Source organism: Neolamprologus brichardi, chromosome 17, assembly GCF_056152115.1.
Source record: "Neolamprologus brichardi isolate AB-2024 chromosome 17, ASM5615211v1, whole genome shotgun sequence".
Classification (NCBI taxonomy): Eukaryota; Metazoa; Chordata; class Actinopteri; order Cichliformes; family Cichlidae; genus Neolamprologus; species Neolamprologus brichardi.
Window position 1 is genome coordinate 12316733 of NC_142120.1, and position 15200 is coordinate 12331932.

The 15200-nt window shown below is 39.1% G+C and overlaps 1 protein-coding gene across 2 annotated transcripts in view; it reads left to right on the top strand.

Moving 5' to 3' along the window:
* iqsec3a (IQ motif and Sec7 domain ArfGEF 3a) overlaps positions 1 to 15200 on the top strand; it is a 119666-nt gene that overhangs the window by 12105 nt on the left and 92361 nt on the right. For both annotated transcript variants that reach the window (XM_006780729.3, XM_006780730.3), the window contains exon 2: positions 13417 to 13497. In XM_006780729.3, coding sequence (XP_006780792.2) covers positions 13417 to 13497 — 81 coding nt within the window. The remainder of the gene's footprint in view (positions 1 to 13416; positions 13498 to 15200) is intronic.

The window sequence follows — 15200 nt, forward strand, 5'->3', positions numbered from 1 at the left end:
TACGGTGCAGCTTGATGCTCGATATGAGCTGCTAAAACGGCTCGATAATGGAGGCACCAGCTGGAGGTCAGATGGACGACAATGGAAATAAATAAAAAATAAAAAAAGTAAAAAATGCTGCTTTCATAGGAGACAGAGTGAATGTAATTTCTGTGCGAACAAAAAAAAAAAGTCTTTCTGTTGCACCTGAGAATCACTCATTTTTTTTTCATTTATTCAGGCTGACAAAAGAGTTTAGGCTAGCAAAATCAGTTGTGTCCATAATATTAAAATTGATTTTGAAAATCCGATTTATGATTTGCTATAAAAGGAGTCAACCAAATAAAATGCAAAAATGAGAAATAGGTGGAGCTAAAACTTGTGCAAGCCTATGGAAATGTACTATATAAGGAAGCAGGAACTATGTTAGTATAATTCTAACAGCCTTTACTGCCAATATTTGGCATGACCACCTTTATTTTTATTTTTATTTTTGCACAGCCTGAACTCACTTAGGCAAGCTTTCTTGTAATTTCTTCGATTCATTGCTTGTTTCTGGATTTCTTCCTTCCAATGACCTAAATTTTAGGTCATTGTGTTAGTCGCAGCCAGTCACAAAAACACATAATCTGTTCTAATTTTCTTAGTTTACTTCAATTTACAAAAATAACACATGTAAACGTGTTTGATGGGCATAAAATAGCATTGCTATACCCCCAAAGTAAAGTAATTCCTCTGAAATACAAGGGAACTGGCCAAGTCAAAAAACAAAACCAGGAGGGGTCGGTCTAAAAAAAAGTATCTAACTAAAAAGAAATAGAAAAAAAACAGCAAAGAGCTGACACAGGACCTGATAGATGCATGTGGACCCTCATTATTAGGAAAAGCTTACAAGAGATTACAAAAGATTACACATTACACAAGACCAGGGTTGAAAACCAGTGCCAGGTTCTTATGGAGTGATGAATCCAAATTTGACATTTTTGGTTCAAATTGTCATCATTTAGTACAGAGAAAATCAGGTAAGAAGGACAACATCTGTGTGAATGGCAGTGGCTTAATTTTTCAGTTTAGTCTTGATCTCAAACACAAGGTCAGTACTGTTAAAGCATACGTGGATTGAAAAGCACGCAATAGAATACTACAGTATGAGTCATGGTTTAGCCTCCCCAGAGCCTGGACCTCAATATTATTGAAGCAGCGTGGGATCATCTTGACAGAGAATGGATCAAAAGCTGCCAAAAACCCAAGAAGAGCTTTGAAATGTCCTTCAAGAAGCCTGGAGAACTATTGCTCAAGACCACTTTAAAAAAGGGCTCCTTAGAAGCAAAATATGAAGAAATGAGGGGTAGCTCAAGACTTTGCACCGTAGTTAATGAGATATAACTCTTACTGCATTCTGTAGGAAGATTAAGCTTTGTCAAGATGAGATGTAAGAGATGTCCAATTTGAGGCACTTAGGTGATTCTAAGACACACATGCGGGCATTTGAGGCAGCGATAAGTTCACGGTGACATAATCAAGATACAAGTGGCACTCAGAGACTTTACAATTGTGAGACTACATTATTCACACTTGCACGTGCACATTTGTTCACCCCATTAATTTGTCTTCATTTTCGCATATGCTACTTTTAGAACTTCAACGTTTGCTATCAAGCCTAAGAAGCAGCTGATTCAGGTCCATTTTGCTCTAAGATGAACTAGTTTCTGGTTTGCGGTTACAAGCCTGAGTGTTATCTGGCATTAAAACCCGCATAGGTCTGTTTTAGTGTGGCATGAAATTTGGCTAAAGAACAACATTTCTCACATAAAACATCTCCAGATGACATAAATCCAGCTCACTGTCAATCTTCGCTGAGATGGAGCTCTCTTTGACAAGCGTGCACTCTGGAAAGTGGTTCACTCCTGTTCATCGAAAGGGGCAGAGCTCTCTCATACTCTACTGGGTGTTCCTCTATTCATCAGAAGGTTTTTAGGTTTTATTGAAGAGGGACCAACAGCTGGGAGTGAAGTTAAAATAGAGCATAAAATGTCGAGAGTCTGGAAAGGGCTTTGATTTCAGAGGGTGTGATATCAAAACTTGACATTTGCTGTTGATATTTTGTACATGTCTTCTTTTTTCCTTGTACATAACTCATGTCGCTGCTAAAATATGCCCAAACTGACAACACACTATGAAAAACCTGGTTTATATTCAAATGAAGCTTTCAAACGGGCTCAATGTTCAGACAAAGATTATTACTCATCACATTTGGAAGCTTGGTTCCCACCAACTGGAGGTTTGTTTTGGCATAAACGCAAAGCTTTAGCGTGAACTGGTTTACTGTCAAATGCTGGAAATCACATAGGCTGTGATCACACAGAGAGAGTGTATATATAAAGCTAAAATCCTGGAGGTTTTTTTTCTTGTTTGAGGGCCTGAATATGCGGATGGAATGTTTTTCCACCTCCTTTGTTAGCTTCATCTTGGAAAAATTGGACTTGCCTTTCTCGTCCATCTCCAGCTCTTTCCGTTTAAAGAAGGCGAGCTAAGCCGCTTGGGAGAGCCCATAAGTCCATGCTGACGTAAACCTTTCAGGGATTTTTTTTAATTCACTGTCTGTATGTGTAGAGGAATTAATATAGCAGGCTTTAAGGTGTGTGTGTGTGTGTGTGAGAGAGAGAGAGAGAGGAAGACTGAGATCACTGCGTTACTCATAATAGATGCCTGATTTAGTTTAAGGATAGTTTCCTGCTAATGATCCACTGCACTATCATGTTTAATTTTAATGCCCCAACACACCCCCAGATGCAAGCGCTGGGTATGTGTGTTGAATTTATTCGTCACAGAAAGCCTTACACACTTGTAGCCTGTAAAACACGGTGATAAACTGGCACTTAGAGCGGCTGCCAATTTGCCAAATGGAGGTGAAGTATTGCAAAAACATTTTGGGTCTCTATTTTTTATTTAACATGATCAAAGTGCTTCCAATAATACTGCCACGGGATGAGCTGACTTGCGAAATGCATGTAATATATTAGCCGACCTAAATTAATCTCAAGGGCTGAGAGGATCGCTATGGCGATGCAGAGTACCAGTGTTTTCTCTTTTTTTCCCTTCTTTTTTCAATGGAACACATCATGAATGTTCTTTATATAGATTTCTTTTGTTGCCTCATATAGATTTTACCTTGAATTTTAAATCCATTTATGTCACAGTGTGAAATAATGTCAAAAAACAGAAATTAATCCCCTTTAAAGCTAACTAAAAGTCCTCAGCTAGCCTTAATATCTCCCCCCAAGGTTAATTCTTTTTGTATTTACCATGTTTGGCCTTCAGAGGCAGACTAATATGTTATTTCCAGACTGCCAGGACATGCTGTGCGAAACCTAATCTATCAGATATCACATGCTTTGATCTACCTCCCCCCCCATACACGCAGACCACCACCACTTCGCTGTGAAGTGTATCATTTCAGCACATGCAGGGTTTTTTTCCGCCTTGAGCTTTCAGCCAGAGAGCTATTGACACAGTAAAGCTGGATTCAACACTGGGAGGAGCGCATCGACAAACACATTAGACACCACAAGTTAAAACAAAATACAATGATACTGCTGTGCGCAAATTGCGCTCTCCCTCACACAGAGCCAGTGTGCGGAAGAGCTTATAAAAGCTTATAGATTTTTTATAGGTGGTATTAGTGAGCTCAGGCCATGAGGGGGGGAACTGAGTCATTGGTGTGGAAGATCAGAAAGCAGGTCATGCGAGTTCAGTTTAATCTTCAGTGCCCGCATTGATCAAACAGTCCGCTACTTGCCGGTGGTGTGTGTGAGTGTGCGTGTGTACAAAACTAGAGGCAAGGATTTGCAGTCTTGTAAATGTTCTAATTCAAACGCGTGGAGAAGAAGTCCTGTTGATGTCTTGTAGAGGAAATTTTCACTTAAGCCTAAACATGGGAGTGAGTGGATTGCCATCACCTGTAGACAGATAGAGATTAATTAGGAAATTATAGCTGCTAGTGTTGTCATATCAGTGCAACTTGTTTCCACCATGAATAGATTCAGGATATATGGTGCCATAGTTAACTTGTACGCAGGGTCAGATATGTGCTATCTCTCTTGCGCAGTCGTCCCTTTTAGAAGTTCCCTCATAAACCAGAACGGTTATAAAAAGCTTGCAAGCTGTTTTGGAAAGATGGCGGCGATAGTAAAACTGAGCAGAGAGATGGTAAAAGTAATGGAGAGAAAACTGTGAGGAGCCACAGATCAAAGCAGGCAGAGATAGATAAATGAATGAAAGGAAATGTACTTTAAAAGATAAAAAGAGTTCGTCCTCTTTCCATCCCACCTTACCTTCGTGTGCAGTGTTTCCATCCCAAATTAGGTGAAATCAAGTGTCCTAAGAGCATCAAAACAGTCTGCCTCTGTGTGGATATAGATGTGACTGTGTCTGTGCACGCATCAGAGATAACTGATCTGCCTCACACATGCTGTGACTGTTGTTTTTCTAGAGTTTATTACCTGCATCTGTACATGAACTGACAGTGTTGGGAAGGTTACTTTTAAAATGTATTCCATTACAGAATACAGAATACATGTCCCAAAATGTATTCTGTAACGTATTCCGTTACGTTACTCAATGAGAGTAACGTATTCTGAATACTTTGGATTACTTAATATATTATCATGCTGTTTACAACTACATGAATGTACTATTGCTGTGATTTATTACTATTACTGAAGGTCTGCGGCTCCGAACCGTAGTAAAGGAACCTCTGGCTAATACGGTGGGTTCGTGTCGGGCTCGTAGCCGAAAACTTGCTTTACTTTGTTGTCTGGGTCAACTTTGCTAGCGAGAGACAGAGAGAGGTGTTGAAAGGCTGCTCCAACAGGACTTTTTGTTTCAGAGGAAAACACGAACACAGTGTACTGTCGAGTCTTAATCGCTTACTTACAACTGGGCTTGTCAGGCACTCTTCTTGGCTGCAGTGGTAATTATTATATTTACATGCTTCCAGCTCCCGTTTTTTCCTTTTCCTCGTACTTTTCCTTTTTCTCCCTCCCTCGCTCACAGACACATAACGTGTATGGCAGTCCATTCTCCCTGCAGCACGGACTACACTGCCTATGATGCTACATTCTTTAGAGCTATACTGGTAGCATTCTGCCTATTAGCTTAGCACAACAACAACAAAAAGGCCTCTCTCACCCAGGAAACACGCAGAGAGAGAGGGTCACCCTGTAACCATGGCAACCGTAACGCTGCCGCTTGGAACAACAGAACATAACTGTCAAACAAAACCCAAACAGTCCTGACCCGCCACAATATGAAACAGGGAAGTACCACCGTGTAATCCATTTATTTCAACAAAGTAACTGTATTCTAAATACCACCTTTTTAAACGGTAACTGTAACGGAATACAGTTACTCATATTTTGTATTTTAAATAAAACGGCGGTACATGTATTCCGTTACTCCCCAACACTGTGAACTGAACAGGACACAAAGTAAAGAACTAACAGCTTTTGGACTTAAACAAAATAATCCTATAAGTCAACGAATGATGCAAAACTAGTGATGAGTTGTTGTTTTTTTTTTTATGTGTCTGCAATTCTGGTCTGAAACTCATCACACTATACAAGATAAACCTGACGGTTAAACATGGGTTTGGAGAACATTGTGTGGATAAACATAAACATTACAGCAATGACTACAATAAAGGAGTAAATGATGTTTATGATAGAACGATCACATTGGCATTTGAGATGGTCATGGCTTAAATAATAAGACTTACTGCGTTCCTGTTTAACTCATTCACTTAAAAAAAATCTTTGGCTTTCTTTAGGTGTTCAAATAGGTTTAGACACCAAAACACCTTTTTCTGCATTGAATTATGATAAATCTGGAGTGATCTTGTCCTCACTGTGCTGTATGTGTCAAAGGCTAATGGTAAAAGAAACCAAGCTAGCAGCTTGACTGAATCATGGTAGTTGAAACTATGGGAACTGACTAAGAAGTGGCTCACTGATCCACAATGGCATAATTCATAAGATAATGATATTTGTGACATATCATGAATGACAAATACCCATATTTGTTAATGATTTAGAAACATTGTAACAATAAATTTCATTGTATTCAACTACCAATTCGTTTATTTAAGACAGCTGTTATGAAAGTGTTAAGCTAAAATGTTTTATGGTCTCACTCAGTGCTTCATGGGGTCACCGTTAGTCAAACTAGCCTTTTAAAAACACCAAAATATCTTGTTTTTTTGGGGGGGTTGCCGTTCATCCATATATTTACCTCCACTTATCCAGTTCAGGGTCACAGAGGAGCCTGTCCCAGCTGTCATCAGGCAAGAGGCAAGGTATGCACCCTGGTCAGATCAACATTTTGCCGCAAGGCTAGCACAAAGAGATACTATTCAGTCTCACATCCACACCCGTGGCCAATTTAAAATAAACAGTTAACCCAAAAAACATGTTTTTTTGGACTGTGAGAGGAAACTGAAGCACCCACACTACCATGCTACTCTTTGCAAGGTTGTAAAAATGGTCATTTCTGCTGGAAAGTCAGGTCAGCCTCTAGTGGTCATTAGTAAAAATGCACATTTTGGCTCTAGCTTAAATTTTCAGCCCCAGAGGTTGCTGCTTGTTTTGGACAGAGGCAGATAACTCCCCCCCTCCACCCAATCACAACATTGTGTTAAGGCAAGCAGCTGGTTCCAACTTCATTTCAAGCATATACATACACTGTTTTAATCTTACTCTTGCCAACAATGCGCATAAGCATTAATTTAGAAAATTAATGCAATTTGGCCATAAATGCAAGAAGTGAAGACATGCCAGGCATTGTTTGTGCGACTCTTAATAAAAAAGATTTGCTCTTTTTGAAAATGTCATAGTACAAACGTGATAAACAGATTTTATTAGGTTAATTAAACATTAATGTAACCCGTCTGAAATGTGAGTATCAAAGTGCATATAATTTTTTTAATGGACCTTCAGAATATAAAACCTTTATCTATGTGAACAAGTGGCTCCGCTGTTCCAGCACTCTTACTAATCTGTGTCCCCTCTGAGACCGCCTGTGTTCTGGACCTATTAAAATCGGCCACAGCGGTGTCATGCTCGTTAAGGCGAACACAATTAGAGGAGCCATTAACAATGGGAATTAATTTGCTGTCATACCCTCCCTGTACTGCCTGCTATTGTTGCGTCCCCCCCAACCCCACTGCCACTCCACCCCAGCCTTGCTTTTTTGAGGCCCTGTCTCCACTTCTTTTTTCTTGACTTTATGGAGCACGAGTAGCACAACAATCTGTGCTTTCACGGCTGAAAGTCTAAAAATGATTATTAATTTTTTCCCAAGGATGCTGTTTAATGTGTGCAACTATTGCACTTCACAAAGGCACTTCACAGGGAACAGACTGAAGTACTCCTAAGACGCCTGTAGTCGTGCTCTTGAAGGACGTTTGGAAGAGGGCGTACAGGTCTCCTTGTGATTCCAGTCAGTGATCAAAAGACTAGTATGCTGTAATAAGGGATTGAGGGATTGTTGCTGTTTTAAATGTTGGCCTTGCTTTTTCACCTTTATGTCTTGATTCTCATCTCTCTGTCCTTCCCTGTGTCCTGGGTCAAGGGATGTGACAAGGCATACGGAAGGCCGGTTGCTCTTTTTACCAGTGACACCCTCTGACAGCAAGAGTAATTGTGCAAATTCTTCTTTAGCTCAACGCGCCCAGAACAGGGGGATGGAGAGTCATCGAGAGTGATGGAAACCAAGTGTTAAAAGGACAGAAGGAAAGGAGTGGAATGGGGGTAGATGTGGGTGTGGGGGGTATTGGAGTAAGAGATGGACGATGGAGACTGGAAGTCAGGAATGTGGACAATGTGAAGTAGCTTCCACTTTGAAAGAGAACTGCAAACTGAGGAAGAAAGAAAAGCAAATGCCCTCAAAGCTTTTTGACATTAAAATTTTAAGTCCTTGCTCTGTCCTCGCTATAAGCCAGTATTGCCTTCATCTATGACTGTAGGGCCATTGACTGTTCCAGCAAAGGAGGGGAATGTCTTGCTTTGATGCATTATCAGTAGACTTGCTGGAGCCACACTTTCACTGTCCTGTCAATTGTATTTCTTTCTCTTAGAGGTTTTGATGAACTGCTAATAGTGGAAAATTTCACTGTGTTAGTATAATAAAAGCACTTTTACACAGTGAGTTCTTGGTCAGCAGCTTTAAAGACAAATGATCTAATCAGTCTTTCTACTAAAACTTTATGAGAATCCTTTGTTCTGAAAAGAGTATTTTACCATTTCACAGCCCAACCTGCTAATGCATTAGTTTGAAGCGCATGGCCTGACTCTTATAGTCTGTTGGTAGAAGACAAAGATTTCTGCTATTATGATAATCAATTAATTGTTCTCAGCCGTTAAAAAAGGAACACACCATGGCCATCCTGGTTTTGAACTAGAAAAAAACAAACAAAACTGAAAGTGTCAGCAGGAATTTATTATTATTTCTTTTGCAATTTAATATCATTGTGAAGACAAAGAGAGGTTTGTTAGCGGTCCAGTGTCCACAGCTTTCAAGATATAATTTTTAAAAGCTGTGTGACTGTAGACCCTGGTAACAGCTAACTAGATTTTTTAAGCATTTGATCTTTGTCGTCACTGTTGGAAGCAAAGGTTCGCCTTGAAAAAGAAAACATATCAAGAGTGTTGTACACAGTTTTTTTTTTCTCTCAGTATGACGCCACACAACATCACACAAAATACACTTCACTAGATTTGAATAAGAATCAGAATCCTTTTATTATCATTTAACATCAGATATTCAGTGAAATGAACAATGCTAGCATCAGCATGTTGTAGTATAAACATCATAAAGCATCAAAGTTTAAGTATAGCCTTTGCCCTTCTGGGGACGTTGCGCTCTCTGAGTTTAAAATGAAAACAACCGTTTGTTGCACCCATTGTATTGCTCTGTAAACAACTCAACAATTTTTTTCTGCACTTTTTTTTTTTTTTTTATCTGGGATTACTTTTCAGAAACTTCAGTTGAGTTGAGAATAGATGTTTTTGTTTCCCGGAGACGCAGTTGCCTGGTCTGTCTCTGTCCATGGTGCTGATTTATTCAAAATACGAACTCTGTGCTTCTGTGGACATCTCTCGTGTATTACCTCTAAACAGGCAAGAATGGAAAAGGATATGGGGGGGAAATTATTAAAATGAAACATCATTAGATAGTTTTTCACCTAAGTAGTGTTTTTAATCTTGAGTTGAATTTCCTAAAATAAATATGTTACTAAGATTAAAAGAAAAATCCAAACACTGCAATATGTTTTGGATGATATATTCTTTTCTCTGGTTGTTTATTTCATACACGCTATTTTAAATTGATTTGATCATTTCTGTCAGCATACACATCTTTTAAAGCATATCCTCCACTCCCTCCTCCCCTTTCCTCATTCCATGCTCACTGACTCGCCGTGCTACCTTAATAAGATTTCCTCATCTTTATCTAGGAATTCTGAGGGGCTTGCAGGGATCTCTTTTATCACTCATCCACTCTCAGATTCCTGCACTTGACTTTCTTTGCTATAAAAGGAGCTAACTGTGATGCCCTGCAGGAAAATATGTGGCAGAACTGCCATAATGGACATAACTGCGTTGCTCTATGTAGTAATGCTTCGTTTCATCGTGGATGTTAGCAAAGTCCTTTGACAAAAAAAGTCTTGCTCAGCAGCTAGTTTGAAGCTCGTACAAAAATTGTATGTAATCTCGTAATCTTGGTGACACTCACTAATGGCTTGGTGTCTCTACTCATCCATGCACTTAACTCAGGGTGAATATGCTCAGAGCTGATTGAACTTAATCTGATCAGCTGTACTTGAACTGTAAACTGAAAGTTGTCAGTCCGAATGTTAATTAACTCTAACTTCATGAGTAGACTCAGAGTTTGCTGAACCTGCTTCCTGGAATAGGGCCCAGAGCACTGAACAAATACCATCTTTATTCACATTATAGATACAGTGTAACAATCCTGTGTTAGGCTCTGGGGCAGATATTGTTGTGCAAGAGCAAACACAGCATCTCACATTCTCTCACTAAAGTAACATAAAGACAACTGTAATGTCAATAAGCTTGAAACAAAAGAGAAAAGTGACTGGAAAGATCACCTTATAACATCCAAACTCATTTACAGAATATATCACTGAGTATTTTTTTTCCCGTGGACCAGCTTCCAGATATATCACACACACACATATTTCAGTATGAGTGCACAATTTCCACATATAAATGATAACAGTGTTTCAGTCCTTTACAAAAACAGAAAAACAAACTACTCACTTATAAGAACTCCAGTTTTGGGGCCTTTTGCTCATCAAAGTCATTTACAGCCTTGTGATATACTCATCCTGCGCTCTTCTAGCTTTCCTCTTTTGAGCACTACTTTTTGCTTTGCTTACCAAACATAATTTAAAATGCCACTGTGCAACTAACTACGCTTAAACAAATTAGAATTCTCCGAAAACAAATTGCTGCATAGTTGACATTAACAGGTTTACGGCCATTTTGCACAAACGACAAGGAGCAAGGTCAGGAAGTGCAAGTAATATATTTTTCAGCATGGCCCGCCACCATCAATTTTTTTCTTTAGAAAGAGTGCCCATTTTAATAAATGGAGTATAAAATGACTGAGTAAGTATTTGCAGGGCTATAATTCAATTCAAAAGAAAAATGCATACTGCATTAAAAAGTTAGGCTTTTGTTCACAACATAGAACATGTAATGTGCCCAGTTTGCTGTAACATTGTGAATATATGCATTCAGTACAATGTAAATGTGACAGTATGCTAACTTTCAACTCTGTAAGCCTGTTATGAAATGCTTGTTTCAGGCTAAATAAGCTGTTCACGACAGAGTTAATATATCTGAGATTGTTGGCATAACCAAAATAGCCACACAAAGCCACCTGTGAACCGCATTTATAATTTATTTGGGGTTTTAGCTGTTGTGAATATGGCTGCCACAAACGATTATTTTGATAGTCGACTAGTTACCGATTATTTTTTGCGATTAGTCGACTAATCAGATCATGCATCCATTGGACGTAAAACGTACAGCTTATTGCACCAGCATGCATCTGATCTTATAGAACTATCATTAGCTTACAGCTTTAAGTGTTTAAGGTATGTGCTAACTAAAAATAAAGACAAGATGATAGTTTATTCGATTTTAATGAAATTTGCAGATTGTTTCGGTGAAGTTTAATAAACTCCTTGCTATCTAAAATATAATGGGACACCGGAGTATATTCTTGAGCATCTCACACTTCTGATAATCAGTTGTCTGCTTGACGTTTATTCAGCTGTGTAAAAACTATAACTTTAATCTCAGCCAAACCGATTTACTCGGGAACAAATAAAATACTAAAAAAAAGCCAAACAATAACATTTTTAAGTTATCTAAGTGACTTATATATGTTTAACCTGAGTAGCAAAAGACAGCGGTGGGTTTGAAAACGATTTGCCGGGAGTCCGGTGTTCTCACGAGCTCTAGTGAGCCTTGCCCCCGGCTAGCTATCGAGCTAGTGGGTAACAGACGTCTCCAAAAACGTCGCGCTTTTGAAAATATGTGGTGTCTTGATAAACTGAGCAGATATTTGAGGTTTACACAGCAACATTCCCGCCTGAAAATATGTTAAACGTTTATTTTGTGACCCAGAAAGAATAATAAGAGTAATATTAAAACTAACTAGCTGCCGCCATTGTTGGAAACTGAGCTGGGCTGCGCTATGAATTCTGGGACAGAGCTACTTCTTCTTCTTCGGGATTTAACGGCAGCTGGCATCCTTGTACATGCAGTGCTGCCATCTTCTGTTTCAGTCCGTTATTACACTCTTAAATCCTACTTATTCCTGCATCTTTTGTGATCTTACAAAGCTTCAAACGACGCGTTGACTATTAAATCAGTCGTCGACGATTTTGATAGTCTACATAATCGTGACTAGTCAACTAATCGTGGCAGCTCTAATTGTGAATACTGTAAAAGCTTGAGAAAGTGGGTGCGTATACCAACATTCAAACTATATTGGCTCAATTTTGGCCAAAGACATCAGTCTGCATTGCAGTTCAGTGCTAGTGGACTGCTGAAAATCACACTGTCAGCTGTCAGTGCCTCAAATTCAGGCCACTGCTGTCTTCAGATTGCCATCCTAACCAATGCTAGCACAGTGATTTCATGCTACGGTAATCCTGAAAGTCTCCCCATAAATAAACTCTGTAGCAACACTGAGCTTGGGTTGAGTAAAACAGTATCTTAGAAACACAGACAAAGCAGACATTTCTGGTTGTAAGGACTGCAAGGAGTTGAATAAGGCGAAACAGGGTGCATGCTGGTATCTTGTTTCCCCCACTGGCATTGGTTTTATTTGATTAGCTAGGAAGCTGGAAATATGCAGGTGTTGGTGGACTACAGCTATGTGACACAGGGCTGATGACTGATGGGAAGCAGATGTGTATGTGGGAAACTAATCAGGTGATGAGCTAAAATGGGAAATCAACAGTGGAAAACCAGTGGGCAGTGAGGAAATGCAGGCTTCAGGATCTCAGGAAACAGATTTTGATGCAAATCATAAGACACTGACGGGATCTTTTAACCAGTATGTCGGTCAAAAATTAAAATGCATTCACTGTATTTCTTCTCTAAAACAGCATCCAGATTTTTTTAAAAACTTTTTTAGACATTAATGTTTTTAATGTAGGGTTTGCAAACTGTTGTCAACATTTTTGTGGGCTTTTAGAGACTGATCAATTCACCTGACAATAGAGGTTTCTCATGTGATACCATCCAACCATGGTCAAAGGTTATCTGCCTTATTGTATATAGTATAACCACCAGTCAAATGAGTTCATGACTGGCTGGTCAGAAAGGAAGGCAGACAAAGATTTACCAAAAAAAAGTAATGTCAGACTAACTTTGCAGCACTTAAAACACAGCTACAAGAAAGAGACATTAAACTATATTAACAAACAAATCAACAAACAAAAAACATATATATATATATATATATATATATATATATATATATATATATATATATATATATCAATTACTATAATCATATAAAAAATAAGGCTTTTTAATGCATTTTAACCAAGCTATGTTTGTAAAGGAAGAGCATGAACAGTACAGAGGATGGACGTGGGGCTCACACCCCAACTAGCAACTAGGTACACCAACCTCATCCTCTAACCTTATTACTCTGCTACACTTTCATTGCTGTTATACATATATGGTGTATAGGGATTTAGCCACTAGCCACGCTGGCTATGCCACGATTAAAAAGTTGCTGTCATATATAGTGTTTTGTTCTACATTTAAACAATAACTAAAGTTTGAACAATATATATGATTGCTCTGTTTTGTTTCCACTCTTTTTTTCACACAGAAACCCAACAGTACTACACCAGTTCTGCTGCCCAGCCCCAGAGGCTCCTGAGGGGGAGACCTCCACTGCCTGTGTTCCCAGGTAAGATGACTGCATCCTTGTAACATCTGCACAAATGTTTATTTTTTTCCTTTTTCAATTTTTTTTAATTTAAGTTTATTTATTTGTTCAACTTTGATTGCAGCCACGTATCATGCATCCTTTTTATAGCAGTGCTGCCGTAGCTACACTAGTCAACACAAGTACCCCAGCAGTGGTATCTAAGTTGAAGTGGTTGTAACTACTTCAGGTTCTTCCAGGACAAGGTGCATTCCATCCCCTTCATGATCTCATCTATCTTAAATAGACACCGAGCCACAGAGAACGAGTCACTCCCCATGGTTTTAAATGTCCCTTGTCACAACAGCTTGGGTTTTGGGTCTTGGTGTGGTTGAGATTGAACTTGTTTCCCGAGTGAATTTAAGATACACTGGATACGATTTGTTATTTCCAGCGACTGTTGCCATGTTTGTCAGGCTACTGTGATAAATACAATGAAACACAGTAATATGATCTATATCAGTAACATCCCATTTTCTGGACAATGGTCAAGTACTTGCGAAAACTGAACAACTGGGGAAATATTACATTGGATTTAGTCGGCAAAGCAGAATGATAATGCTGATGATATCTTTTTATGACAGATTAGCCCATGCAATTACTTAGTACTGGTGGTAAATTACAAATAGGCTCTTTATTTTAAATCACGTTTTCCATGTAATTTGAAAGCTCTGAAGTCAGTTTGATGGGGTAATTTACACCCACTGTCCTGGGAAATATGAAAAAACACAGCAACTAATAATTAGCTGCTGTAATGACTGTACTTTTGTGGGACTATTTTGGCTAGGCAGTTTTGAGGACGCATAATAATCAATACTTAATGTTGTACAGGCAGTCTCTAAGATATATAATTAGACACGTAGGAACAAAAAAAATAATGAAAGGCTTTGACAAGGTATTATCTGGCCCCTTTCAAGCTAAATTGACAGTGCCTCCTGGTTATATTTTCCCCAAGTGCACTCTACCACCAGAATGTGAAAGAAAATTATGATATTCATCTAGCCAAGGAGCATCAATAGCAATTAAGCCATCCGCCCCAAAATGGTTTGTTTGTTGTTGACTGCACGTGTCACAGAATTGCTTTGCCGCATTGTCTGAGCTTGGCAGAAAATAGCAGATAAGCAAACGCCCATTGATAGCAAATCATAGCCCCTGCAGTGCTGGACACAGTAAGTGGCAAAAGGCTGCAGACCAACACAATCACACTCTAAATACCTCTCAGGCCTGTGTAGTTGAGAAGCAGAGGAAGGAAGAGTTGTGAATATTATACAAGGTTTATTTGCTGTGAAAAATGGGCTTCAGAAAGCCTGCCGACTTACTGAAACCCAACATCTTGTACTGGATCTTTTGTTATAAAAGTCACTTCAGAGCCTTTATTATTTAATACATGCTGTGATTCTATTGGAAGGGATTAAAGGTTCACAGGAGTGACTCTCATGGGTTTAAAACTGGTGAGGGGTGGGGCAATTCAAAGAGCAGAATTGATCAAGTTCACCGGCTTGAACTTTACTTGATAGAGGGTGTTTGGGGCTGTTGTGTTTTGTGATTGTTTTGTGCTTTGGGGCCATTAGCAAAAGGTACAAGCGAAGTGCACAGCAGAAGGTCTTTGCTAACTTGTCAACCCCTCCGTCCCTGCAAAACACCCCCTCCCCTCTGTGCCAGTATCTGAAGCAAACCACTTCAAA